The sequence below is a fragment of the Falco rusticolus genome, chromosome 2 (assembly GCF_015220075.1).
Source record: "Falco rusticolus isolate bFalRus1 chromosome 2, bFalRus1.pri, whole genome shotgun sequence".
NCBI classification, from domain to species: Eukaryota; Metazoa; Chordata; class Aves; order Falconiformes; family Falconidae; genus Falco; species Falco rusticolus.
Genome location: NC_051188.1, coordinates 2,595,131 through 2,621,773, shown reverse-complemented (window position 1 = coordinate 2,621,773; position 26,643 = coordinate 2,595,131). Strand labels below are relative to the sequence as shown.

Genomic DNA, 26,643 nt, shown 5'->3' with positions numbered 1-26,643 from the left:
GCGCCACGCCGCTGGGGGGCGTGCGGGGCGCGGCCAAAGGGGCGAGGCGGGCGGCAGGGCCAATGGGGCGGGGCGGAGCGGGCGGCAGGGCCAATGGGGCGGGGCGGAGCGGGCGGCAGGGCCAATGGGGCGGGGCGGAGCGGGCGGCAGGGCCAATGGGGCGGGGCGGAGCGCGCAGGCGCCGGGGGAGGCGGCGACCGGTGTCGCGCGGCGGCGGGCGATGAGCGGCAACGCTGAGGCCGACCCCGCGCCCGCGGCCCCGGCCGCCCCCGCGCCGCCCGCCCCCGCCGCCGACAACAAACCCAGCCCGGCCGCCGTCGGCAGCGGTGTTCCCGGGGCGGCCCCGGGCGCGGTGGGCGGTGCGGCGCGGGGAGCGGAAGGTGGCGCGGCTGGCGGGAGGGGACCCGGTGAGCGCGGGCGGGCGGAGCCGGGGGGGTGGGGGGTGCGGGGTGCAGGGGGTCGAGCTGCGCCTGGGCTCCCGGGGGGAGGGAGCGCAGAGGACGGGGCCCGGGGTGAGCGGCCCGAGAGCCTGCCCTGGCACCCTGGCACTGGCCGCGTAGGCCGCGGGGGGGCCGGCCCGCGGGTGCCCGTGGCGGGTGGGGGGCCGGCGCTGCTCCCGGTGGCTGCGGCCTACCGAGCGCCCTGTGCCCGCAGTGCCCGTCTCGGCAGCTGTGGCTGCGGCCCCCCCCGAAGGGGCCATGTCCAATGGGGTCTACGTGCCACCCAGCGCGGCCAACGGGGACGTGAAGCCGGTGGTCTCCACGACGCCGCTGGTCGACTTCCTCATGCAGCTGGAGGACTACACGCCTACGGTATGGGGGTGCCGGGGCGCGGGCAGCCGCGGCGGGGCAGAGCTCCTCCAGCTTCTCTCTTTCACAGATCCCAGATGCCGTCACGGGCTATTACCTCAACAGAGCAGGCTTCGAGGCTTCCGATCCGCGCATGTAAGTGGTAGAGCGTGGCCTCCGGGATCCTGCACAGGGTCCTGTAGCTGGGGGCCCCTGTAGGAATTCCTTAATCCTAGTGGTGCTCTGTGCTATCTGCCTGAAACTACCCCCTTCTCTTTCCCTGCTGGGTAGCATTCGTTTGATCTCTCTGGCCGCGCAGAAGTTTATTTCTGACATTGCCAACGATGCGCTGCAGCACTGCAAGATGAAGGGAACAGCCTCGGGCAGCTCCCGCAATAAAAGCAAGGTGAGAGAAGGACAGAATGGCTGCTGAGCTGAGGGGAAACATCCTCTCCTGGAGCTGTAGCAAGCTAATCTTGCCACCACTGAATGCGGGGAGGGGGATTGTAGAAAGTCTTAAATCCATTGTGCTCCTGAAGGGTCAACGTGTTTGCTCATAAGCTGGGGTTCTGCTGGTGGAAAAGGAACACTGGTAAGAAAAGGAGGAGGGCGGTGGAATTTGCGGTGTACACTTTGGTGGCTTCACAGGAATGTGTGAGTAACTGCACCTCATCAGACCAAGGGCCATCTAGCCCTGCATCATCCCTCTGACAGCAGCCAAAACTGATGCTTGGGGAAGAACATAAATGGGTAGCAAGCGTGTAGTGATAGTTTCTGGGAATTCTCCCAGTCATCTGTTTGTGGTTCAGGGGCCTCATGAGGGTGATGTAATTTATGGCCTTGAGTAATGCTCAGCGTCTTTCTGTCCGCCGAGGGCACACAGCAAACTAAACACATGATATTTAGCATCTGGCTAGTGCCCCAAACACCAGCTTGCAGCTGCTTCTGGAAACTGCCTGTACAGGTCACCACAGCTTGTAGGGGGAAGACTGTAAACCCACAAGGTTTTGAAGGATACCTGGCAACAGAGGTTGTTCACACTGTGACTGACACTCCTCCTTGTCCCTTCAGGATAAGAAGTACACGCTGACCATGGAAGACCTGACACCAGCACTTGCGGAATATGGCATCAATGTGAAAAAGCCACATTACTTCACATAAAGACTGAGGGATTGTCACTGGGAATTTTTAAGGGTCGCTTCTGTGCCATTAAACAGCTGGGTAGTTTTTTTGTGGAAAGGCAGCTTGTCTCCTGCCCATACATTAACACCCTGCCCACAGGTGAAACAGCACACAAGTGGCCTGCCAGGGCTTCTGTTCTCAGTGCACCAGAAGCTGGTGATGTGACTTTGAAAGGCCAGTGCTGAGAGGGGTTGGCTGTAGGGCTCGCAACTGGTGGGGTTCTAATTGCACCTTCCACTGTTCCCAGGAGGGCTTGGCCCTGCCCCAAGAAGCTGAAGGGGGAAGTGGGTGTAGTGCTAACAGGACTGCCCAGTGCTCTTCATTTTTTTTTCTTCCCAAGCACACCTGTTGTCTCTCGAGAGGAACACTCAGGGGCCTGCACCAACAGTGCTGCAGACAGAACCCAGGCCCTTCTCTTGAGAGAGGAGGGTGCTGTTAGCCCACCTGCTTTCTTTGCTGCAGTCGCCAGAGAAAATGTGGTAGCAGCTCAGATCCTGAGCCTAGGACTCCACAGACTGTTGGGCAGTGCCCATGTCAGTGTTGCCCCCTTTCTGCAAGGCAATGTCCTGTGCACATACGCACCCCTCCAATAGCAGCCAGTTTTAGTAACAAATGTTTATTTCAGATGCTGGCGGCTTTTCCACGTGGCCTGGATGGAAACGATAAAGAGTGAAGCGCAAAGCTGGGGTGGTGCTGGGCGCAACAGGCGAGCTTCACCCCACCGTCCTGAGCAGGGAAGGGCACCAGGACTGGCCGTTGCCTACTGTGAGACGGCTAAGTGGGCGAGCTGCTCTGGGCCTGGGGATGAGGAGGACAGGGTGGCTCGGCAGCCCTATCCCAGCCTTGCAGGAAGCAGAGCCCAGCCATGCTCAGTGTGGTGGGCCAGGCCTCCTGCTCAGTCTCTGCCCATAGCTGCCAGGGAGGATGGAGGTGCTGCCATAGATTTGGTGCCAGTGACTGAAGCCTGCAGAGCAGCTCCAGAGAAGGCAGCATTGTCTGTACCGTGTGTCCGTGGCTGGCTCAGGGTAAGGGGGCATTCCCTGCTCCCCCTTGGCTCTGGGGTTAAAGAAGGCACTTGGGGGTGGTGGGGAGGGGAAGCATGGCAGCGTCAGGTGGCTGGGAGGCACCTCCCTCTCTACTTCTCCTGCATCTTCTCCAAGATGGGCACGATCATGTCAAACTTGGGGCGCTTGGCTGGGTCCTCATTCATGCAGATCTTCATCAGCTTGCAGATGTGTGGGGATATGCCAGGTGGGATGGTTGGACGTAGCCCCTCCAGTGCCACCTGGGAGCATGGGAGAGCAGGGCCACATCAGCAATCTGGGCCCAGCCCTGCATTTGACAGGCAGAGCCCATACCTCCAGGAGTGCGGGTAGGTTCTCCTCAGGTAGTGGGCCTTGCCCCTGCTGCCTGCTTGGGCCCTGTTGTGCCCTGGCTGTCTGGATCGGGGCATTCTGCCCAGCCCTCTCCTCACCTTCATGCCTATCTCCATGTTGGACAAGTCTGCGAATGGCACCTCACGGGTCACCAGCTCCCACAGCAGCACTGCGAAGCTCCACATGTCAGCCGAGCGCCTGTTAATTTCCTCTGGCTTCTTCTGCAAGGCTGTAGGGAAGCCAGCATGGGGGGCTGAATGGGCCCAAGGGGTCGGAAGGGGCCAAGCAGCAGGAGGCAGCTGGCTACCGGGCACTCACCTTCTGGTGCCACCCAGGCTGGCGCGTACATCCTCCCTGGGCACTGGAAGGAGAACTTCACGTCGGCCATGCTGAGTCGTGCTGTCATGTCCTCATCGATCTGGGGAGAGGGGGATGGTCAGAGGGGAGCCTGCCCTGCCCCAGTCTGTGGGACAAGGGGCTGGGCAATGCAACACTGGCACTCACCATGATGCTGCGGCTGTTGAGGTGGTGGCGTGGAATGAGGGGCTCCAACGTGTGCAGAAAGGCCATGCCCCGTGCAATGTCAAAGGCGAATTTCACCGCCTGCATCTGGTCCACCACAAAGTCTGCAGGGAGTCAGGTGGCATGAGGGTAAGCAAGCGAGGCAGGGTGCCATGCCACTTGCAGTGTGTGTGGGAAGGGGGTGGTGTTGGCAGGCACACAGCACACGGGGTGTGGGGAAGGCATGCAGACTGGAGATAGAGCTCGCCTCAGGGCCCCCCCCCCACCCCGTGTTGCAGCTGGAGGGGTCCCTGCTACTCCCCCGAACACACGGAGAGGCAACTTCTCCAGGATGAAGAGACTAGCCTCCACCCTGTCTCTGTCACCCCATCAGCACTCACTTGTCCCTTCATGTAACACGTTGTAGAGGGAGCCATAGGGCATCCAGTGACTGATGACAATGGGGTGTGGTGCTGGGGGGGACTGGCAGGCGCCCAGCACCGGCAGCACATTGGGGTGAGAAAAGATCCTGCAAGAGAAGCAACAGCCCTGAGAACAGTGGGTGATGCCCACACCCCCCCCCCATTGCCCCCCTGCCCTTTGCCGTCCTCCCAGGGCTTCCTCACAGCTGCTGGGCACCACTCTGGAGTGCTCCCACCCGACCCTGCAGACCTGGTTGCCCCTGACCTATTTTGTATCCCTCTGGAGAGAAGAGCATGCCTGCCCTTGAGAGCCACAGACACCTTGGGGAAGGATGTCAGCACTCACCGCAGCTTTGGGTATTCCTCATTGAAGTCTCGGCTCTTCCGAGTTGTCCAGTCCCGGATTTTCAGCATTTTGATGACAATGTCGTTGCCTTGCCAGCGCCCTTTCCACAACTGCAGATGGAGACAGTTGCTGTGGGAGGGCCACACAGTCCCTGAGCCCCTCCTGGCCCCTTGCGCAGGGCTGTGGGGCCTACAGAGCCCACAGAACTGATGGGTCCACAGCGACGTGGAGCAACCACGACAAAGCACGACAGTGAACCCTGCCCTTTCAATCCCAGGCTGGTGCCTTTCCTCTGCGTGGGCCAGCCTCACACTTGGAGGTGGAAACCCACCAAGCTGTCATGCCCCCACTCTGTGCTCTGCAGCCAGCCAGAGGCTGGGGGGAGAGCAGTGGTCTGCATGGGTGCAGCTACCCTGTCCCAGGGGACAACAGCCCTGTGTACCTCTCCTGACTGGTTCTCGTTGAGTTTTTGGCTCAAGCTCAGCTGTTTGAAGTCTATTCCAGCAAGTTTGTTAAGAGTTCCGTTTCCTGCAAGAAAAAGATGAGATGCAGCCTGTGGCTGCACGGACCTTCCTCTTGATGTCCACCTGGGACTGCAGAGGGTGGCAGTACCAGTGGGGTGCCCACCCTACCGCGCAGGAGAGCTCTGCTCTCCCCTCAACAGTGTGCCCCATTAAGGAAGGCTCTGCCCTTACTGGGACGCGTGCGGGTTGTGCCCTTCCAGAAGGTATCCTTGTAGGGGATCTTGGTAAGGCTCTGGCCCAGCTTCTCAGCACGCTCTGGAGAGGGACAAGGAGTTTGGTAGCCCAAGCAGAGAGCTCAGTGATGCCGAGTGCGGGAGCTGCAGGCAGGTTCTGGGGTCAGGATGAGAACCTACTACCTTTCAAGACCTCTCGCAGTGGCATCTTGGCTTTGTCAATGGGTGTCTCACCGTATTTGTTTGCAATGCTGACCAAGGCCCCGTTGCCCACCAGGTCCTGAGGGAGAAGAAAGTAAGCATCTGCAGAGTTTGTATCCTCAGCCTCTTCAACTGCACCCAGCCTCCTGCCTCATCCTTCCTTGCCCTCCCCGTGCCTCCCTCAGCCACCTCCCTTGCCCTGGGCTCCTGCTTGTGTCCCAGGTGCTTCCATTCACCTCTGCCACTTGGTCATGTCCCCAGAAGCAGGCATAGTGTAGAGGTGTGTTCCCGTGCTCGTTCACCGCATTGATGTCTGCTTTGAACTGGATCAGCTGGGGGCAGAAGGACAAACTCATAAATACGTTCCCTTCCACCCAGCACCTTGCCCTGGGAATGGGCAGAAGCACCAACAGCAACACCTTTGCTGCCTTGGTGCTGGCAAGGTCTGCTGTTGGGAGGGGGCTGAGACTGGAGGCTGGGCTTTTGTGGGGAGGGTGCAGGTGCTCCAAGGTGCCGAGGTGGGGATGCAGTAAGCTTGTGGCAAGGAAGCTGGCAGGTGACAGCGGGGAGTGTGTCCTGGGTGGAAAGGGCAGAGGGCTGCAGAGTCCTTGCTCAAGGCCGCACAAGGCATGAGGTGGGTGCCTGGAAGGTGGTGGGGAAGGGGCAGGGTGTGGGAGGCAGGTACCTTCTGCACGATGTCACGGTGGCCGTGGCTGGCAGCCAGGTGCAGCGGGGTGTCGTCACCGCGGTTCATGACATTGATTCGTGCTCCCCGCATGATAAGCATGTCGACCACGTTGGAGCGGCCCTCGCGGCAGGCCCAGTGCAAGGGGCTGAAACCATGGTCATCCCTGCGGAGGCGGCGAGGACAGCTCTGCTGAGTGGCTGCAGCCTGCCCACTGCGTCCTCCCCTGGCCCAAGAGAAGGGCCGAGCACCGCCAGGGTGCTGCTGTGGCACCACAGCCAGGCAGGTATCGCCCTGCGTGCCCACACACAGGCCACGGAGGTGAAGGGGACAGGCTGAGCGATTCTCCCCGTCTCTCCCATCCCCATGAGGGCCCCAGAGGCCCTGGCCAAATCTCATCTTCTCCAGGGCTGGATCACAGAGATGCTGGCAGGAGCTGGATCCCCTCCCCGGCCCCCCCTCGCTCTGGCAGTGCCTGGCCAAGTAAGGGAGGAGGAGACCAGCCAGGCCTTAAAAGGAGCTTAGGGCCTGGCAGGGGGGAGCGGCTGCAGCCCCAGCTGCCCCCCAGCTCCCCGGCATGGCAGATCCCATCTACTCCCCTGACACCACCCCCACAGTCACGGGGTACACCAGCACAGGCACCTGGGACCAAAATGCCCCAGCAAGTGCTAGCTGGCCTCCAATCCTTCAGGCAGGACCCATGGGACCGGGACGCCCAGGAGGGACTGACAGACGTGCCCAAGGGAAGGCCCCTCATCCAGAACAAGTTCAGGAATGATGCTGCCATGGTCCAACAAAGGATCTTCAGTGTGCGGGCAGAAGGCTGCACCTGCCCACAGGCAATGGAGATGTCTGCTCTAAACTTTGTGGCTGGCCTGAACGCCACTCCTGAAAGGCAGGCAGGCAGCATGTTGGACCGCATGGTCCCGGCAGGAGCTCCTGGAGCAGGGTATGTGCTGTGAGGAGCAGAGATCTGGGGCAGGTTGGCCGGGGATGAGTGCCCTGCGCAGCAACTGGCCCTGGGGTCATTCCCAGCCCTCCTGCTAGACCCCGACCGTGCTTCCACATGTCAGCTGCAGTGCTCCCAAGAGAGGGGACACGAGAAGCGGTCACCCAGACATGCCAACCACCCTGGGGACAGGGCGCTTCTCCCCAGCACCCCCAGCCTGACCGCTGGATGAGACGCGTTCCATCCCACGACCGCGCAGCGAGGAAGCGGCTGGAGGATGTGCAGCCCTCATGCCTCAGCGATGCGGTAACTTCCTCCCGGCGGGGAGGAGCCGAATCCCACTCCCTCCCCAGGACACGGAGCGGAGCGGAAACAAGCCCCAGCCCTGGTCCAGCATCCTCAGCCAGTGGCGCAGCTGAGTGGGCGACAGCACCCTGGCAGGTCCAGCCCAGGCCAGGTCCTCTCCTGCTCACCCCTGGTTGAGGTCGTTCTCGGTGTTGTCCAGCCAGAGGCGCACAGCCACCGCGTTGCCCTCTCGGCACTGCGTGAAGATGTCGTCCATCGCGGCTCTCGCTGTGGGGAGGGGTGCGTAAAGACACGGGGCCCAGCTGTGGGGCTGGGCTCCCTGTCCCCCTTTCCCACAGGCAGCCCGGGGACCTGGACATCGCTTCCCACAGCCCCTCTGCTCCTGGCAGCCCCCTCAGCTGGGGTGTCTCCCTGGGGAGCAAGGACAGGAGCCTCATGTTCCCCCTCCTTGGCAACCCTGCAGAAAACCGTGAGGACTGCTGGAAGGCTGGGGACAGAGCTGGACTCACAGCTGAACGGGAAGTTCACAGCTGACTTCAGCATCACGAGCGCCTGCAGCAGCTCGCAGGAAGCAGATTGGGCATCCACAGGCTTATCGCCAGGACCAGCCAGACCTGGGTGTCCGCATCTCGCAGAAAGGCCATGGTCCCCAGCTCCGACCCAGGCTCGGCTGAACTCGTCACAGCATCACGCTCAAGAAACTGAGACCCCAAAGGTCCACAAGCTTCCCCTTTCTCCACTCTAATCAACCGACACCCCAGGCCACAGCCAGGCAGAGAGCGCGTCCTGGTTCCATTTTTGACCCCCTCAACAACAGCAGCCTCACTGAGACCCAGGGCCACGCTGCCCCAGGCTCCCAGCAGCGCAGGGATGTGCCATCCGTGCCCGGCAGGTACTTTCCTGCTGGAGGCTCTGCAGCACCCAGTGGGGGTGCGGGGCTGCCCTCGGCAAGTCGCACAGTGCAGGCGGCCAGGACAGACCCGGCACGGTGCCCTCAGTGTACACTGGCACTGGGCCTGGCGCTGCCCCCGCTGCAGCAGGACCCCCCACCCATCCTGCGCAGGCAGGACGGGCCCCAGCACGCTCTCTGCGCTTGGCAGCTTGCCCCCCGAGGGTGGCCGCCCTGCCCGTGGGGCCAGGGATGCAGCAGACCCCTCAAAGGGGCAAACTCTGGTGAACCGGGCGCCTCCCGGGCAGTACCGGCCCCGCTGCCCGATCAGCGGCTGCGGAGGACAGACAGCGCAGCTCCGCTCGGGGCCAGCGCCGTGCCCTGACGGCCTGCGGGTCCTGCCGCCCCCGGAGCCCCGCGCTGCCTTCACCCACCCACCCGGGACGGCACCAGGGAAAGGGCACCCCAGCGACACCCCGTCCCCGGCCAGCCCTGCGGCGCTCGCACCCGCTATCGCCAGCGCCTCCCGGGCACCGGCCGGCCCCCGGCTCCGCCCAGGGCTGCCGCGCTCCCGGCTGCCACCACCCCGGCTGCCGGGCCCCCCTGACCGAAACGAGCGGCCCCGCCGAGCCTCCGCCGCCCCTCTCCCCGCCGCTCGGGCCGTGGCCCCGTGATGCGGAGCCGCAGGCCGCCCCCCTGCCCCTCCCCGCAGCCCCCCGCAACCCCAGGGCTCGGCCCGGCCGCGGCATCCGTCCCGTCCGACGGCACCGGTCCCTGGCCGGGCCGCGGGGCCCGGGGCAGCGCTGCGTGTCTCCGCCCGGCCCTACTCGACCCACCGCGGCCACGGCTGCCGCCAGGTCCCCCAACCCCGTTTTGTCCGTTTCCCGCCCCGGCCCCAGGCCTGCTCCCTCCCGGCCCGGCCGCCCTTACCGGCTCCAGCGGCGGCGCAGGGCGGCGGCTCGGCGAGCGCGGGGCAGCGCGTGGGCTCCGCCCCGGACCGCCCGCCGCCAGCGCCCCCTGCCGGCCGCCCCCCGCACGGGCTGCACTCGCCGGGGCACCGAGCGCAGCGAGGGCGGCGGCGCAGCGAAACGAGGGCGGCACCGGGCGCGGCGAGGTCGGGGGCGCGGCCTGGGCAGGGGGCGCGGGGCGTCGGCCCAGGAGCACCGGGATGGGGCGGTGCTAACCGGGGCAGGGCGGGACTAACCGGGGCGGGGCGGGGCGCCCGCGGCATTGCCCCGCACAGCCGGGCCGCTTGGCCTCCTGGCCGCGGGGGGGCGGGGCTTCCGCGCGTGCTGCCGGGGCCGCTCTGGCCGCGCGGCGCGGATGGCACGTGGGTAACGGCGGCGGGGCCGGGCCGGCCTGGGGGTTCACAGCGGAGCCGCCCGCGCCAGCGCCGCCCTTCCCGGCGCAGGCGGGCGCCGCGCCACCGGGCCATGCTCGCGGAGGGGGACAGGAAGGATGGGGCGGGTGTCCCTGGCCGGCCGGTAAGGGGTGCGTGCACGGCGCCGCGGCGGGCCGGGCCGGTTCCTGGGCGCGCGGGAGGTGACCAGTCCCCCGGGAGGTGACCAGTCCCCCGGCCTCCTCAGAGTCCCGGGGCAGCTGCGGGGAAGCGGCGCCGGCCGAGGGACAGCGTGGCCGAACCCGGCCGGGACGGCGAGCCAGCGCGGAAGCGGCCCGGGCCGCGGAGGAAAGCCAGCGGGCAGCGGGCTGCGGCCGAGGGGCGCCGGGACGGCTCCGGGGAGCCCCAGACGGAGCGGGAGCCGCGACAGGGCGGGCAACGCCCGGACAGAGGTACCGCCGCCCGCCGAGGGCAGCTCCCGAGGCGCTGGGGGGGCCCCGGTAGGGAGCCGGGCTGGGAGCCCCCCCACACCCCGTCGCCGCCCTGACTTCGCTCCTGGTCCCCGCAGGCGCGTCGGCTGAGCTGTCGGGGGGGCGGCCCCGGCCGGGCGCGGAGCCCGGGGCGCGGGGGCCGGGGGCTGCGGCTGGGGAGCCAGCGCGGAGGCTGAGCAGGCGGCAGCGGAGGCACAAGCAGAGCAAACGGCGCCAGCAGCAGGAACGGGCGGGGACGGGGCGGGAGCAGGGCGCGGGCAGTCGGGCGACACCGGGAGCCCCGGAGGCGTCCGGCCGGGGAGCAGTTCCCTCGGGACGGTCGGCGGCACTGCGCGCACGGATGGAGGAGCGGCTCCTCGCCGCCCGGTTCCGGTACATCAACCAGCAGCTCTACACGTCCACCAGCCGGGAAGCGGCGCAGCTCTTCCAGAGCGACCCCGAAGCATTCGAGATCTACCACCGCGGCTTCACCCAGCAAGTGGGGCGCTGGCCAGAGAACCCCGTGCATCGCATCGTGCGCTACCTGCGGCAGCGGTGAGTGGGCAGAACTGGGGAGTTGGGGCCAGGGCCCTCTCTGAGCTGCAGCGACCCGAAGCGCTGGGACAAGGGGGAAGGGATGTTCTGAGTTCTTGCTCACCATCCCCCAGGCCAGCCTCGCTGGTGGTGGCAGATTTTGGGTGCGGTGACTGCAAGATTGCGAGCAGTGTCAAGAACAAGGTTCACTCCTTTGACCTGGTACCTCTCAGCCCGCTGGTCACTGTCTGTGACATGGCCAAGGTAGGGGGGCTGGGCAGCACGTGGAGGGGATGGTGAGGGATGGCAGCTCAGCGGGGTGAGGACTGTGGCACGGTGGCAGTGCATGCATTGCACCCACCAGGGTGTGGGTGGGGGTAGGCCAGGCTGTGTGCTGCAGGGGCATGACAGAGAGCATGTATCAGTTCAGAAAACTGGGGTGCTTCTGTCTGTGGGCTCTCCAGACAAGATGCTCAGTTGAAGCCAAGAACTCAGGGAGTAGCAAAGCATGGAAGGGCTGCCCGGGCCCCGTCACCATCCTCCTCCTGCGGTGGGTGTCCTGCTTGGTGTCTGGTAGGTGCCTTTGGCAGCTGAGTCCGTGGACATTGCAGTGTTCTGCCTGGCGCTGATGGGCACCAACCTGCAGGAGATCCTGGAAGAGGCCAACCGCGTGCTGAAGCAGGGGTAGGCAGAGACACGGGTGCTGCCCTGGTGCTGGGTGGTGGGGCACAGGGGCATCAGGGTGAGCTGGGAGGCATTGGGCTGTGCCCTGGAAGACACCTTTGCCACCACTGCCGCTCAGGCCTGGGTGTTCCACAGGGGTACCTTGATGGTGGCCGAGGTGGCCAGCCGCTTTGAGGACATCCGAGCCTTCGTGAACGCCATGGCTCAGCTGGGCTTCAAAAGCATTTCTAAGGTGTGTCCTCATGTGTGCCCTGTGCTGCTGGGTGCAGGGTGCACTGTGCCCCTGGCAGCCAGAGACCACCCTTCCTGCTCTAGCAGCAGGGCAGGGCAGCACAGCTTGGCCTGGTGCTGGTAGGGAGTGGACCTGGGGGTGGTGACAGCAGCATGTGGTGGGGGGATGGGGACAGGACACAGAACACATAGGGGCTATGGTGCTGAGGTCTGGGAGGAGGTTTGAGGGACCTGGGTCCTGTGGGCATTGCGGTGTGGGTCTTGAATGGAGGTATGCAGGCCTGGGGCATGCTGGGGTCATGGTGCTGGGATCTGGCGTGGGATAGGGGGGACTTGGGGCACCCCGGGGATGTGGTGCTGGGGTCTGGGCCAGGATCTGGGGGACTTGGGGCACCCTGGGGACGTGGTGCTGGGGTCTGGGCCAGGATCTGGGGGACTTGGGGCACCCCGGGGACGTGGTGCTGGGGTCTGGGCCAGGATCTGGGGGACTTGGGGCACCCCGGGGACGTGGTGCTGGGGTCTGGGCCTGGATCTGGGGGACTTGGGGCACCCCGGGGACGTGGTGCTGGGGTCTGGGCCAGGATCTGGGGGACTTGGGGCACCCCGGGGACGTGGTGCTGGGGTCTGGGCCAGGATCTGGGGACTTGGGGCACCCCGGGGACGTGGTGCTGGGGTCTGGGCCAGGATCTGGGGGACTTGGGGCACCCCGGGGACGTGGTGCTGGGGTCTGGGCCAGGATCTGGGGGACTTGGGGCACCCCGGGGACGTGGTGCTGGGGTCTGGGCCAGGATCTGGGGGACTTGGGGCACCCCGGGGACGTGGTGCTGGGGTCTGGGCCAGGATCTGGGGGACTTGGGGCACCCCGGGGACGTGGTGCTGGGGTCTGGGCCAGGATCTGGGGACTTGGGGCACCCCGGGGACGTGGTGCTGGGGTCTGGGCCAGGATCTGGGGGACTTGGGGCACCCCGGGGACGTGGTGCTGGGGTCTGGGCCAGGATCTGGGGGACTTGGGGCACCCCGGGGACGTGGTGCTGGGGTCTGGGCCAGGATCTGGGGGACTTGGGGCACCCCGGGGATGTGGTGCTGGGGTCCAAGCCAAGGTCTGGGGGTAGGAGGGCCCGGGGCATGGCGGGGGGGGGGGGGGTGTGTCTGTGAGGAGGTTTGGGTGACCTGGGGCCCGAAGGGGATGAGGTGCAGGGCTCAAGATGGGGTAGCGGGGACCCCGGGCACACTGGGGACGAGACAGTGATGGGGTCCGGGGGCCTGCGCTGAGGCGGCGCTTCCCCAGGACCTCTCCAGCGCCTTTTTCCACCTCCTGGAGTTCGCCAAGACGGGCCCCCCCCGCCGGCGCCCGGTGCCCGGCCTGCGCCTGCGGCCCTGCCTGTACAAGCGCCGCTGAGTGGCGCAGGCGCAGTTCCCAATAAAGCGGCTGTACCCGCACGGCGCCGGTGTCCGGGGCGGGGCGGCGCGGCGCCTGCGCGGGGCGTGCGGGGCCTGCGCGGCGGCGGCGGCAGCAGCGGTGTTTCCTGCCGGGGATGTCGGGGCCGGGCGGGCCGGGCCCCGGCGGCGGGGGGAAGCTGGACATCAACCGTGCCGGCGTGGCCGAGCTAGAGGGAGCGCTCAGCGGCATCGGCCGCCGCCGCGCCCGCGGCATCGTGAGGAAGAGAGAGGTGCGGGCGAGGGGCGGCTGCTGGGCCCGGGCGGCGGTGGCGGGCAGCCGCGGGCAGGGGGCGGCGGGACGTGCCGGTGCCCGGTGGCAGGCGGAGCCCGGGGAGGGCCTGGGCTGCGCGGCCCTGCCTTGGGGCAACCGACCGCCGCCTCCGGCCTGCCGGCCTCGGGAGGCCGGGCTGGGTGCGAGCGGCCCCGGGCCGTGTGGCAGGCGGCGGGGACCGCGGCGCCCCCGGGGGGCTTGCTGGCGCCGCTCCGGGCGAGGGGAGCGGGCCGAGGGGCTTTCGGTTCGCGTGCGGCGGCGGGGCCGTGGCGGCCGGCGTCCTCTTCCCGGTGCCTCCCGGCGCAGGCCGGGGCGGGCTCCCGCGGCGGCAGGGCCTCCCTGGGGCGGGCGCGCCGGCCCCGCTCCACAGTTTCCTTGTTGCTGGGGTTCGGGGCAGAGCCCCGGGGGCTGGTGGCAGGTGACGTTGCTTGCTAAGAGCGGAAAAAAAACGAGTTCCTGGGTGGAACGGGCAGGAGCAGGAAGGGGTAGAAGCGCGGCTGGTGTGGTGAGGATGGGCTGCAAGTCCTGCCGCTCCCCCTTGATTGACTGTTGAGCTCTGTCAAATGACAGAGTAGGAGAAAAGCCTGTGTGTGGTAGTCACTCATAGGATGACTGGGCTGCCAGCGTGACACAGCCACCAAAAAGGTAAGCGTGATCTTAGGCTCCATCGGCCGTGACGCTTTTAGCAGAGACAAGGAGACTAATGCCATCTTTTTGCCACTAATGCCATGAAGAACTGGTAGGATCATGGCTGGAATACGGCATCCGTGTTGAAGCAGTCAGAGGAGTGAGGCAGGAGGGATCGGGGGGAAGGGGAGGCTGGCTTGACAAGGCAGGACTAGAAGAGCTTGACTTTTTTTGGCCTGGAAAAGAGGAGGCTGAGAGAGGGGCAGAGCCACTAGCTATAAATACAACAGGAATGTAAACACTGGAGGCAGAAGAGCAAGAGGCATTTAAACAAGAGGACTTCTGGTATGAGAGCACGTGAGGACAGATTGACAGAAATGGGGTTTATTGCTAGAGCTGAGCTTTTGGGTAAAACCATTTATAGGGGAGAAGCAGCACAAGCGCCTTAAAATGACGCATGGTGGATTTGAAATGAGGATCAGAACCGTGTCTTGGCCCTGATGTCTGTGTTAGCTGGACAGGGTGGATGCTTTCCACGCTGGGATCCTGCCCTCCTGGTAACAGGCAGGCCATCCCTGCTGCGTGTGGGCCCTTCAGGCTCATGGCAGAAGCTGCTTGGAGTCCAGGGCTGTAGGTGTGGTTGGTGGCAATGCGTGGTTCTGAGCGCAGGGCCGGGCAGTACTTGACCTGCCCTTTTGCAGGGTGGTGGGTGCCACGCAGGAGGCAGGGGCTGTTGCCATTCCCTCGGGCTGCTGGTAAGGGAGATTGACTGTGTGGACTGGGGAATGCTCCCAGGCTTGGTACTAGCCAGCAGGAAGGCACAATTCTCCTTTCTGAGCTTTTAGCCTTTGCTTTTGGGCCACTGCTCCCCTTGTTGGTAGCAGCTCTGGTGCTGTTGCCTGATCTTACAGGCACTGTGGTTGTCGCTCAGGCAGGGAAGGTTTGTGGAAACCCTAGGGGTTGTATGGGAGTGGCTGTTCTGGGCAGAAGGCATCCTGTACAGTGAGTGGGAGCAGCAGCAAGGACTTGCAGTACAAAGGTACCACCCTGCTGTGGCACCCGACCTGCGTTCCCTGAAGGCCTAAAGGGAGATAGCAATTGTAAGCAAGATGCAGGCTGGTAGGTCTGAACCAGCCAGGAGAGAGCCTGTCTGAGGAGGGTGTGAGTACACTTGGTCCAGCTTTGATGCTGGGGTTTCTCCACTCCATATCGAATCTTACTTGTCTTCTCACAGGAGCTGAAGGGTTTCAACTCACTTGATGATCTTCTCCATGTCAAAGGCATCACCACCCGCATCTTGGAGCTGAACAGTCAGCGGATGACTTGCAGGAGGAGGCCAAGCAGTGAAGAAGCTGCGAGGGTGAGCCCTGGTCTGCAGGGGGAGAGTAAAGCTCCTGTGCCTCAGGTAGGAAAAGAAAGCTAGGGTTCCCCCACCTACCTGGCAGGGAGGTGGTCCTCGTGGTGTAGGAGTTAAGGAGGGTGTCTTATGCTGGGAGAGCTGGTAGCTGGGAGAGGGTCAGAGGAGGTTTACAAGGGAGGAGACGCTGGAACGAGGAGGCCAAACGAATGCTGCGCCCTTTCAAACAGCCAAGTGATCTGTCTGCAGTTTTCCTGTAAGGTGGCAGCTTGGTTTGGGGAGCATCCTGGTGGGAAGGCTGAGATATTCCAGGCCTAGCTGGCTTTGTGGTATCTTGCCAGAGGCTGCAGCAACCCCTGAGCACAGAGCCTGGCTGGGAGCTGCTCTGGCCACTGTGATGCGCCCACCCCATCATCCCTGATAGAAACTGCTCTGACCCCAGAGGGCACTCATGGCTTCCTGCAGCCTCCACAGCCCCAGAGCAGCTAGCCATCCATAGATCTCCTGCAGATAGTTGTTAAGTTCCACTGTTGTTCATCGCTGGAGGCCAGAATTGGGTGTGGAGAGAGATTCTTCCTCTGGACCAACAGCTGAGGAGGCCAGAGTCTGTGTCTCTTGCCAAGCCTTCTAGCCTGTCGTCTGCCTCATCTGCGGAGAGCAGCAGCCAGCATGCTGTCCACTTGGGCTGGCACACACCCAACTGAGCTCTGGGGACTTCTTCAGGAGTGTTATCTTCCCGCAGTGCTGTGGGGCAGAGGAAATTCACTCACCTAAGAGCAACCCTGCCCTGTCAAGCTCTGGAGCACACTGTGCGGCCGGGAGAGGATGACTGTTAGAAGGTGTTTTACTGCCTGGGAGGTGTCAGTGACTGTTCTGCCCCAGGAGCATTGTCCTGGAGTTTGTTATCATCCGACACCTAGGTGCGACCCTCGATTCTAGATGCCAGAGGATGTGCTTGAGAAGCCTGGGTTCAGTGCTCCCTCTCAAAAAGGTGTGTCCAGATGGGCTGTTGTGCTGTGCCTTCTCATCTGGCCACTGCCCCTGCTTGAGAGTCCAGCCCTGTTCCAAACCCACCTGCCAGACAGGGTCCAGTCTAACTGGGCAGTGTGAAGAGATGACCAGTCTGCCTCTGATCTGGCGTGTCTGTCCAGGGCTAGGCACATGAGCACTAAAGCCTAATTTTCACATGTGAATAAACCTGGCCCTAACTGTGGTCAGCGTTGCAGTGCCTGGTAGGAGGATTTCTCCTTCCCCAGCTATATTGCCTCTCCATTTCTTTTCTTATTTTCTCCAGATTTTGAATCATTTAGGGGAGGAGATCAAGCAATAGCTTTGAGGTTTAAGCATTGTGTTTAAAAGTGGGCTGGGCCTTGCATGACTCATCTGTGTAGGGCAGCACAGGGGATAGTACTGCTTTCCTGCTCGTGCTTCCCTGTTCACGTTTTTGAGCCTGAAGCTTGTGCCGAGTGCAACCCCTCAATCCTTTTCAGTTACTGCTTTACAGGGCGCACAGTGCCTGGTGCCCAGCTGGCCGTGCTCTCCCTGTCTTTAAATGGAGAACATTGCTTCTGGATGTATTGAAATGCATTTAATTTGGGTGAGCCCAGCTTACAAAGTGATGCAGCTCACACCATGTAACTGCTCTGTCCTTGCTACCTACCCAAGTGTCAATCTTAAAATGTAATCAGAAAAGATTTTATCTACTTCCATATTGTGAATAAAACAAATTATAACTGCTGTGGTTTTCCACACACACAACCCACTCCTACAGGTCTGTGCTAGGCCCATCAGCAGAAAATGCACAGTTTCCCATTAACAGGTACATTTTGAGAGCTGCTCACTAGCTCTTTCTTGATCCAAGCCATCTCATCCAGCAACCCTTCAGAGGATATGGTGTGCCAGTGTCTCTGTCAGAGGCCTGTGCCTTGCTCAAATGCTTAGAAGTGTATGAGTGTGTCTCATCGATGTGATTTATGTAATTGGTTTTTTTGACCAAATGTAACACTGCAAGGAATAAACTCAACTGTATTTGAAAAGATGTGTTTTCGTAAAGACTCATCAGCTGGTGCAACGCATGTCCCTGTCATTGATCTTTTACTCGTTGAATGCTGCACCGGCTGTTTTATTGTCAGATGTCAGGCTATGTGAAGACTCGTTTTCCTCCCGCCTTCCTCACTTCTGGCACAACACTTTCCTGTCTTTGCATTTTCTCCTGTATTCCAAGATTTAACAAAAAATAATTGCTGTGGGCCAGTAATCTCCTGTACTACTCCCTAGGACTCTTATGTGCAAATTATCCTGGGCTGCTGATTAAGTAATTTTCTTGGTGTACTGGAAAACAGTTCCTCATTCCCACATGATACAGGAGCATTGCTCTGCTTCCTCCAAGTAATTGCTGGATACTTCTGCTTTTTCTGCTTTTTTTTTTTTTTTGCTTTTTTTTTTTTTTTTTTCCCTGTGATGTTACAGCAGCGCTGGTTTCTTTGGGGAGGAAGGGTGCAGGCAGCGTTAGATGGGCACATGCTATTTGCAACCTTTCAAGTAATCCTGGTCAGGTTGACTGGAGGGCGAAGGGGCCTCTGCACGGTGCTGAGGGCTGAAACACCCAGCATGCACCTCCTTGCTGGTGCTGGGATCCTGTCTGGGCATGGCAGCTCTGCTCCTTGCTTTGATCAGCGAAGGGTAGAGGGCTGTTCCCAGCTGCAGGCAGGGAGATGGCTCGCTGCAGAGGTGGAGCTGGCAAGTTTGGTATTGTTCAGCACCACTGATGCTCCTGCAGGGTTTGTGTTTTCTGCTCAGTTGCAGAGTTGCTGGCTGCCACGTAACACGGTCATGTTGTGGCTGTGCTTCCCTGTGGGGCTGGGAAGTGACCTGCCCCCAGACTGCTTGGCTGTAGCTGCCCTGTGACCCTAGAGAGTACCTTAGATCAGTAGTCTGCTCCCCTCTTCCCATCTTTGCCTCTGCTTAGCTCATCACTCCCTTTTCCACGCTGCCGAGGGAAGCCTCGGTGTTCCCTGGGCTGCTGCTCTGACTGGCAGCCCCCTCAGCTCCCTGGGCCCCGGGGCATGCTGCACAGAGCTGCAGCAGACAGACCTTGACCCTGCCTCTCCCTGTGTTGTAGGTGGTGGCTGAGGAGGAGGATGTTTCGGGCCCCTGGGAGCCAGAACGCTCTGGGAAAGGGAGCCCAGGGTCAGGACCAGAGGCTGATGGCTCCAGTGGGCGAGGGGCGCAGGAGCCTGTCAGCTCCAATGTCTGCGGGGAGCAGGAGGAGGAGGAGGAGGAGGAAGAAGAGGAAGAGGGGAGCTGCTACAGTGAGGAAGGGGAGGATGGCAGCAACATCTACTTCTATTACACCATTGGAGAGCGCTGGATAGACTACCTGCAGCGGACAGAGGATGGTGGCCTCCGTCACGTGCGGCCCAAGGTAATGCTGCTGGGAGGGTAGCCCCAGACGAGGGCTCTGCAAAGGGCAGGGCTGCCTGTGCGGCAGGTAGCTCTCAGGCAGGAGCTGACAGTGGCACGCTGACAATGGTCCCGTCCTGGTGGCTGGTGGCCTCGGAGCCGTTGCTTGCCGGAGTGGTGGTGCCAGAGTGGGCCATGGACTGCCGTAACGCTTCAAGCTCCTGCTGCGTGGGGCATATGCCTGGCTGGCATTTCTGCTGCAGACCCCCAGGATGCAGCAGCCAGGGAGCTCGGGCTGCCTGCTGGGTGCTGGCTAGGCTGGAAGGCCTGTGGTGCAGGTTGTGCCTGGCTGTTAGGGCTGAGGGAAGGAGGGACAGTCCCAGTCTGTCCAAGCCCTGCTGGCAGTCCCCAGCCATGCCCGTTCCCAGCAGGGCCACCCTGCTCTGCGCTGGGGCGCCTATGTCATAGTGCAGAGCCTGGATTGGGGCAGCAGGAATCTGCTGGGGAGCAGACAAAGGCCTCGGGGAGGTTTCTGCAGGATGAAGGGGTTGTGTTGAGAAGCCCCAGCCAGCCCTGAACACAGGGCCCCGCAGCTGGTGCCCAGGTCAGTTACTGGAGGGGAAGAGCCCCCAACTTCCTACCTGGGTTGGGGGAGCTCCCTGCTCACCTTCTGGTGGCTGCCAGCACTGTCCAGTAGCCACCCTGCTCTCCTCATGTTTCCTGTTAACCCAGTTCCTCTTGTATGGAGCTAGAAGGATGTAGATTCCTTTTGATGTGGCCACGTTGGGGTATGGTCTGCCACAGGTCCCAGCATAGCCCTCCCAGTAGCTGCCCAGTGTAGCAGGGCATGCTGAACAGCATTGGGGCCTGGCTGTAGGACTGGTTTGCTGGGAGGCTTCGGTCTGCCGAGGTCCCTGCTCAGGCTGCAGGTCTGCCTGCTCCGTGTTGAACTGCACCTAGAGAGGGGCCAAGTGGACATACTGACAGGTGTTCTCAGCCACTGCTTTTGTCCCTGTGCAGCTGTTTTGCTGATTTTTTCCCCATCAGGTTTGATATGCCCTTCAGAAGGACCAAGTTCTATCCCTCCCACAGAAATTAACTCTTCTGCCAGCTGTATAGCTCAGGTGGCCATCAGCTTCCCTCTGCAGGTCCCCAGCATGAGTGTGGGCTCAGAAGACTTGCTAGGCTGGGCCTCCTACTCTGTCACTTTGGGCTGAAAAATGAGTGACCCAGAATGTGTGCAGAAGGCTCTGCTCCAGCCTTGAACTTGCCTTCTCCTTGCAGATGAAGCGGAAGTCAGAGAACGGCCTGGATGGCAGAGCCCTTTCCCCTGGTAAAAAGCTGTGCAAGGGCTCTGAGTACAGCAGGTGAGTGCTCTGTCTGCTGAGCAGCAAGTGTACCTGGGAGGTGGGAAGATCTCCTTCTACCAGTCTCCTCCCTCAGGCGTCTAGGTGTCCTGCTGAGTTGTGGAGTCTCCATCCTTGGGGAGACCAAAAGCCATCTGGGTTGTCCTGCTTGAGCAGGGCATTGGACCAGAGGACCTCTGGAGTTGCCTCCAGCCCCAGCCTGTGATTTTGTCGTCCTGTAGGGCGGGCCAGGCTAAGGGGACTGCATGTATAGCTGTGGTCCCAGTGGAAGTGATGGGGACAGGGGTTGGTTATCTTGGCAGGAGGTTCACAGCTGGTGGTTTATGGAGACTGTTCTGAGGACTGCAGAGCGTGGCCCAGCATAGCACTGACGTGTCTCACTGTTGCTTTGGTCTCTCCCCATGGTCCAGGACGCTGGGTCCCTGCATGCCCAGTCCTACCACCACCTTCGGGGACCTGCGCAATGCCAAGGCAGGCCAGGCACGGCGGCGCCGCATCCCCTCGGTTGCCCCCCCTCCCGAGCTGCAGGACTGGCTCCGCACCTTCCAGGTAGGCTTAGGAGCCTGGCCAAAGAGCTCGCCTTGGAGGGCCCTGAGAAGCTGTGGGTTTGACAGGCAGGCAGGAGGGGAGCCAAGCCCTCGGGAGTCTGTCTGTCTGCGTGAAACCTGCCACAGTCAGGGGCTTGGGTCTCACAGTGCTTTTCCAGTGAGTTTTTGCCTCGAGTAAAGGAGCACAGAAGTGGCATTAGCCCCCATCTTGCTCCCCTTTGTCCTAGAGTTGTGTTGCCTTCACTGCCATCATACAGCACCTGTGTTCTGTCTTGTGTGATGCACTGAGCTCCCAGCCCCGTCTCTGTGGTTCCTTCATCTGTGTAGCAGAGCCCTGGCCTGCTGCAGAGGGCTGGCTAGCCTGTCTTGTCTGTGCTGGTTGGTGTCCCTGCTGGGGTTGGGCTTTGGGCATAGGCATTGCAGAGAGCCACAGGGGAGCCTGTGAGGGCCTGTTGTCTGCACAGGCATTGAGACTGATGTCCCTCTCCTCAGCGGTGGAGCGGCCCAGAGAAGCTGCTTGCTCTGGATGAGCTCATCGATCGCTGTGAGCCCTCCCAAATCAAGTACATGATGCAGGTCATTGAACCCCAGTTCCAGAGAGACTTCATTTCCCTGCTGCCCAAGGAGGTGAGTTGAGGCAGGGACAGGCTGGCCTCAGTGCTCGCCACCCGTTACCGGCCGTGGGATCCCTCTGTACCCTTGTGACTTGGCTTCCTCTCCTGCAGCTGGCACTCTATGTCCTCTCATTCCTGGAGCCTCGGGACCTGCTCCGTGCTGCCCAGACCTGTCGCTACTGGAGGGTCTTGGCTGAAGATAACCTGCTTTGGAGAGAGAAATGCCGTGAAGAAGGTAAGGAAAACTACTCCACATGGCACATAGTGGCTGGGATCTGCAGTGGAGCAGCCCACAGCTCCCACAGATGTGCATCATCTTAGCTCCCCAGCAGGGTGAGGGCATGTGCTGCCTGTGTGCCATGAGGCACGCTACTGTATTTTCCCCCTGCAGGAATTGAGGAGCCCTTGAACCTGCGGAAGCGGCGCCTGCTGAGCCCTGGATTCATGTACAGCCCCTGGAAATTTGCCTTCATGAGGCAGCACAAAATCGACATGAATTGGCGCAGCGGGGAGCTTAAAGCCCCCAAGGTAGGTGCCTTCAGGAGTCCTTGCTGAGAACCAGACTCTAGAGCTTTGATGTGTAGCAAACTGGTAGAGGAAGGAAGTAGCAGTGAAATATCCATGAGCAACAGGATGCAAACAACACTGAGAATTTTAAAAGTGCCTTGGGCAAAGATCACAAGTTGCCTATCTTCAGGAGGCACAGGCCAGAGGCATTCACCTGGACATACTTGAATTTAAAGGTCCTTGAAGCTGTACAGCCTGCCAGCTTCCTGCAGCTCCTGTCCCTGACTGTGGGGAGCAGATCCACAGCACAGCTTGCTTGCAGCTGATCTCAGCGATTGCCACAATGGGCAGTGCAGGGCTGCAGTTCTGCCAGCAGAAGGGTCACCCCGGACCCCAGAGAAGGGGGTTTCCATCCTGCACCCCTCCTCTGAGCGCCTGCGGCAGGGCTGTAGCCTGCCTTGGAAGCACACTGTTGTTTAGGGTGCCAAAGACCTTTAAGGTCATTGAGCCCAATTGTTAACCCAGGACCGCCAAGCCCACCACTAAACCACGTCCCTGAGCACCACATCGACATGGTTTTTAAACACCCGTGGGGATGGCGACTCCACCACCTGCCTGGGCAGCCTGTGCCAGTGCTTGACCACCTCTTCAGCAAAGACGTCTTTTGCAACATCCAATCTAAACCTCCCGTGGCACAGCTTGGGGCTGTTTCCTCTTGCCTTACAGACCCGTTGGCATCCAGGGAGGGACACAGCCCTCCTGGGCTCAGCCAAGCCTTGTCCCTGGTGTAAGGGTCCAGAACGCTTGGGTGTTCCCTCCCTGCCAAGGTCCCTGCCTGCCCTCATCCTGTCTGGGAGGCAGGGAGAGCAGAGCCCCAGCCACCCCTTCTCGCAGCCTCTCCAGTCCAGGTGCACGCTCTCCACCTCCAGAGACTTTTTCCAGGCCCCTGGTGTTCCCAGCCCCTTCCCCAAGCCCCTGCCTCGGTGGCACCTGGGTTAGCAGCAGTGCTGTGCACAGTGCCAGCACTGCAGGGGCTGCACCCGCAGCAGCAAACTGGCACAGGCAGCCCTTTCCCGAGCCCCGCAACACCGTGGTCTCTGCGCCCACTACCAGCAGAGCTGACAGGTGCTGCTCACGGGGACGTCTGCCCTCAGGGGTGTCTGCCCTGTACCTTCCTCTGGCTGAGGGCAAGTTCAATATGTTCCCTGCAAAGGGCAGCTCTGGTCTTGTTTTCACACTGAACTGCTGCTCACCTTTGTGCTGCCCTTCCCCATGGCTCGGCCAGGTCTGATGTGCCAACTCGTCCCCTGGGGTCCTGCCTAACCTGCCTGGTCCCTGCCGACCTGCAGATGTTACTCGATCATTACCTGCCTTTGCTGCCCTTTTCGCACGTCACTGTGTTGGGGAGGTGGCAGCTGGTGCGCAGCTGTTTGTGTGCTGCCTGCCTTCTGCTGTGTGGCCAGTGGAGCTGGTGGTCCTAAATGTACTGTGGGTAATGGCTGCCAGGTTTTGGTCTAGGACAGAATGCAGCTCTGAGCGGGGCAGCTTGTGCAGCCTTAATACCCACAAAGGTCCATCCATGGTTTGGAGTCCCCAGATAGCCCACTGTCCCACAGCAGTAGCCACCAAATGCCACCCCCCTCCCCTGACTCTTACTGTAGCTGCTGCTTTGTAGAGAAGCAATAGGGAAGTGGCTGGTGTTAGAAGGACTCTCCTGTTCTTCCTACCCTCAGCGCTTTCTGCTTACCCACCATGCCCAAAGGCTGCTTTTGAGGCCCGAGGTTCTGCAGGGTCCAGGGCTCTGAGCTGCCCTCGCCTCCTTCCTGACTCGTGTTATTCTCCATGCAGGTGCTGAAGGGACATGATGACCATGTCATTACCTGCCTGCAGTTCTGTGGCAACCGGATAGTCAGTGGCTCAGATGACAATACGCTCAAAGTGTGGTCAGCTGTCACTGGGGAGGTGAGCTGCTGTGCACAGTCACACCACAGAGCTGCTCCACTGGCATGCTGGGAGGCATGCTGATCCTCAGCACTGCTGCAGGAAAGGGTGGAGATGTGAGAGGCATAGTGGCCTTTTCGGTGGGTTTATCTTGTCTCTGGCAAAGTGCAGCTGGGGAGAGGATTTGATAGATCCTGTGGCTGCAGAAGCAGTGGGAAGAGCTGCCTTAAGCGCAGGTTTGTTGGTACAGTAACGAATCACAGCATGGTCAGGGTTGGAAGGGGCCTCTGGAGGCTATCTAGCCCAACCCCCTGCTAAGGCAGGTTCACCTGGGGCAGATTGCGCAGAGCCACCTCCAGGCTGTCTCCAGAGCAGGAGACCGCACAGCCTCTCTGGGCAGCCTGTCCCAGCGCTCTGCCACCCTCACAGTAAAGAGGTTTTTCCTCCTACTCGGATGGAATGAGCAAGAGTTGGCCACACGCATGTTTTAACTGGCAGTCAGCAAGTGTGGACCACCCTTCTGGAGATCCAGGAAGGGCAAGAAACTTGACTGGGTTTGGAATAGCAGCTGATCATTGTCACGGAGAGGCTGGGAACCTGAGTGTGTCTGCAGGGAGGTGGATCGCTGGCCTGAAGAGCCTGATTGATCCCTTGCCTGGAGGAAGTCCTACACTTTGCTTTTCCTTTTTGCTGTGGTGTTCAGCCTTTCCCCAACCAGTGTCTCGCATCTTGTTCTTTGCAGTGTGTGCAGACACTGGTTGGCCACACAGGCGGTGTGTGGTCTTCTCAGATGAGGGACAGCATTGTCATCAGTGGCTCCACGGACCGGACACTGAAGGTGTGGAATGCAGACACAGGTGAATGTGTGCACACACTGTATGGGCACACATCCACCGTGCGCTGCATGCACTTGCACGGGAACAGGTAAGGGCGTGACGGTGTTGAAGGCCTGGTCTGGTCTCTGGAATGGGGCAGGTGGAAGTGTGGAAGCACTGGGGCAAGTGAGAGTGCAGAGGTGGTCAGGGCTTGGTCTGATCTGTAGCTGGCAGATGCTGTGTGGGAAGAGGTATCCCTAGGGAGGAGAAGCTGGACCTGCTGCTTGGGGAAGCTCGGGTATCCAGGGTTGACTCAGCTGGGTGAGGTCCAGAGTCAACACAACCAGGCTCCAAGTCCACCCTTGCCCACAGGGTTGTGAGTGGCTCACGGGACGCCACTCTGCGCCTCTGGGACATCGAGACTGGGCAATGTCTGCATGTGTTGATGGGGCACGTGGCTGCTGTACGCTGTGTGCAGTATGATGGGCACAAGGTGGTGAGCGGTGCGTACGACTACACAGTGAAAGTGTGGGACCCCGAGAGCGAAAGCTGCACTCACACACTGCAGGGACACACGAACCGCGTCTACTCCTTGCAGGTAATACCCTGGCTTCCCCTTCCCTCCCGCGCGCATGCTGCAGGGACATGAGCCATGCCTGTTCTGGCAAGTGAGAGGCTGTCTCCCCACCCCATACACATGCTGCAGGGATGCACAGGCCATGTCTGTTCCCTGCAGGTGAGGCACACTCACCCTGACCCACACTCATGCACGCACTGTGGGAACAGAACACACACACTGTCCCTTTCCTGGAAGGAAGATGCTGCCAAACACATGTGCATCCTGATTAGCCAAAGGGGATGTGAGCACATCACTTAGCACCGAGTCTCTGGCATCAGACTGCGAAGAACACTCCTCCCCTCTCTGGGCAGGCCGTGCTGATCTGTGTCTCTCTGGGCAGTTTGATGGGACGCACATCGTGAGTGGCTCTCTGGACACATCGATTCGAGTGTGGGACGTAGAGAGTGGAAACTGCCTGCACACCCTCATGGGGCACCAGTCGCTCACGAGTGGCATGGAGTTACGTGACAATATCCTTGTATCTGGCAACGCTGACTCAACAGTCAAGATCTGGGACATCAAGACGGGCCAGTGCCTGCAAACACTGCAGGGTGGGTAAAGGAGGATGGAGCAGCTCCCCTTGGTAGGGCTGTTGGAGAGGGGTCGTGTTGCTCCTAGCTGCCAGATGTGGCAGGAGCAGGGCAGATGATGCCCAGCAACGGGTGCTCCTGAAGAGCCTGGGGTTGGAGGTGGGAGCCCAGGAGAACTAACAAGTACCCTCTGCTTCCAGGCCCCAGCAAGCACCAGAGTGCCGTGACCTGTCTGCAGTTCAGCTCCAAGTTTGTGGTAACCAGCTCCGATGATGGTACCGTCAAGCTCTGGGACCTCAAGACGGGCGAGTTTGTGCGCAACCTGGTTGCACTGGAGAGTGGGGGCAGTGGGGGCGTAGTGTGGCGCATCCGCGCCTCCAACACCAAGCTCGTGTGTGCGGTGGGCAGCCGCAATGGCACGGAGGAGACCAAGCTGCTGGTGCTGGACTTTGATGTGGACCTGAAATGAACCTGGCCAGTCCAGGGTGGGATGGAGGATCCCGCGGGTTGGGCATAGCAGCTGGTCTTGGTGGGGCTGGCCCCAGAGCAGGCACTAGCCCCCCGCGGGCTGTAAATACTGTTTGCAGCTGTCTGGGCCTTATTTATATATGTGTGAACTCCCTGTGGGGAGCCTGCGCCCGGCTAGGGCACTGTACAGAGGAAGCAGCATGTTTTGTACACACTAATATATCGATTTATTTCTGTACCTGGGGCCTTCTTCTCCACCCCTGCCATTCCCTGAGCCCTTCCTTCCTGGAGCTTGTCTCTTCTGGGGGAGCAGTTGGTGGCTGCAGCCCATCCCATTTGATTCCAGCCAGAAGCAGGAAGGGTACAGACTTTCCGTAGTTACTGACCTCGGAGACCAGCTGTCTCTTCGAGCACACAGATGACGTTGTCTGGTGGAGTGCCCTCTGCCTGGAGTCCCATAGTTTGTGGATTCCAGGTTCTGTATTTTGGGCATGGCAGTGGGCTGGCAGTGGGCATGAAGCGCTGAGCACACAGTGC

The 26,643-nt window shown here is 61.4% G+C and overlaps 3 protein-coding genes across 8 annotated transcripts; 2 read left to right on the top strand and 1 right to left on the bottom strand.

The window, feature by feature from the left end:
- Window positions 1-178: 178 nt before the first annotated feature.
- On the top strand, window positions 179-2,031 carry TAF10 (TATA-box binding protein associated factor 10). The gene is made up of 5 exons (XM_037376173.1): window positions 179-407; window positions 655-812; window positions 880-944; window positions 1,080-1,194; window positions 1,860-2,031. The coding sequence occupies exons 1-5, from the start codon at window positions 221-223 to the stop codon at window positions 1,947-1,949; spliced, it is 615 nt and encodes a 204-aa protein (XP_037232070.1). The 5' UTR covers window positions 179-220; the 3' UTR covers window positions 1,950-2,031.
- A 536-nt stretch (window positions 2,032-2,567) lies between these two features.
- On the bottom strand, window positions 2,568-9,422 carry ILK (integrin linked kinase). 4 transcript variants are annotated; one of them, XM_037376152.1, is made up of 13 exons: window positions 9,273-9,387; window positions 7,621-7,720; window positions 6,199-6,364; window positions 5,750-5,845; window positions 5,496-5,592; window positions 5,311-5,394; window positions 5,058-5,143; window positions 4,616-4,725; window positions 4,249-4,376; window positions 3,851-3,972; window positions 3,665-3,764; window positions 3,445-3,575; window positions 2,568-3,255 (listed from the first exon to the last, which is right to left on the bottom strand). In XM_037376152.1, exons 2-13 carry the CDS (start codon window positions 7,707-7,709, stop codon window positions 3,106-3,108), a joined length of 1,359 nt encoding a protein of 452 aa, XP_037232049.1. In that variant the 5' UTR covers window positions 7,710-7,720; window positions 9,273-9,387; the 3' UTR covers window positions 2,568-3,105. The 4 variants fall into 4 exon arrangements, with proteins under 4 accessions (XP_037232049.1, XP_037232048.1, XP_037232050.1 ...); XM_037376151.1 differs by lacking the exon at window positions 9,273-9,387 and adding an exon at window positions 7,963-8,099; XM_037376153.1 differs by lacking the exon at window positions 7,621-7,720 and having other exon boundaries at window positions 9,273-9,422.
- Window positions 9,423-9,627: 205 nt separating this feature from the next.
- On the top strand, window positions 9,628-26,344 carry RRP8 (ribosomal RNA processing 8). Of its 3 annotated transcripts, none has more exons than XM_037376135.1 (18): window positions 9,628-9,826; window positions 9,929-10,133; window positions 10,250-10,706; window positions 10,820-10,949; window positions 11,263-11,369; window positions 11,505-11,601; window positions 15,173-15,298; window positions 18,417-18,719; window positions 19,982-20,064; window positions 20,475-20,613; window positions 21,105-21,239; window positions 21,338-21,461; window positions 21,618-21,754; window positions 23,582-23,695; window positions 24,417-24,598; window positions 24,862-25,087; window positions 25,449-25,659; window positions 25,839-26,344. In XM_037376135.1, exons 1-18 carry the CDS (start codon window positions 9,776-9,778, stop codon window positions 26,105-26,107), a joined length of 3,096 nt encoding a protein of 1,031 aa, XP_037232032.1. In that variant the 5' UTR covers window positions 9,628-9,775; the 3' UTR covers window positions 26,108-26,344. The 3 variants fall into 3 exon arrangements, with proteins under 3 accessions (XP_037232032.1, XP_037232031.1, XP_037232033.1); XM_037376134.1 differs by having other exon boundaries at window positions 15,173-15,343; XM_037376136.1 differs by lacking the exons at window positions 9,628-9,826; window positions 9,929-10,133; window positions 10,250-10,706; ... (1 more) ...; window positions 11,263-11,369; window positions 11,505-11,601 and adding an exon at window positions 13,075-13,270 and having other exon boundaries at window positions 15,173-15,343.
- The last annotated feature ends 299 nt before the right edge of the window (window positions 26,345-26,643 follow it).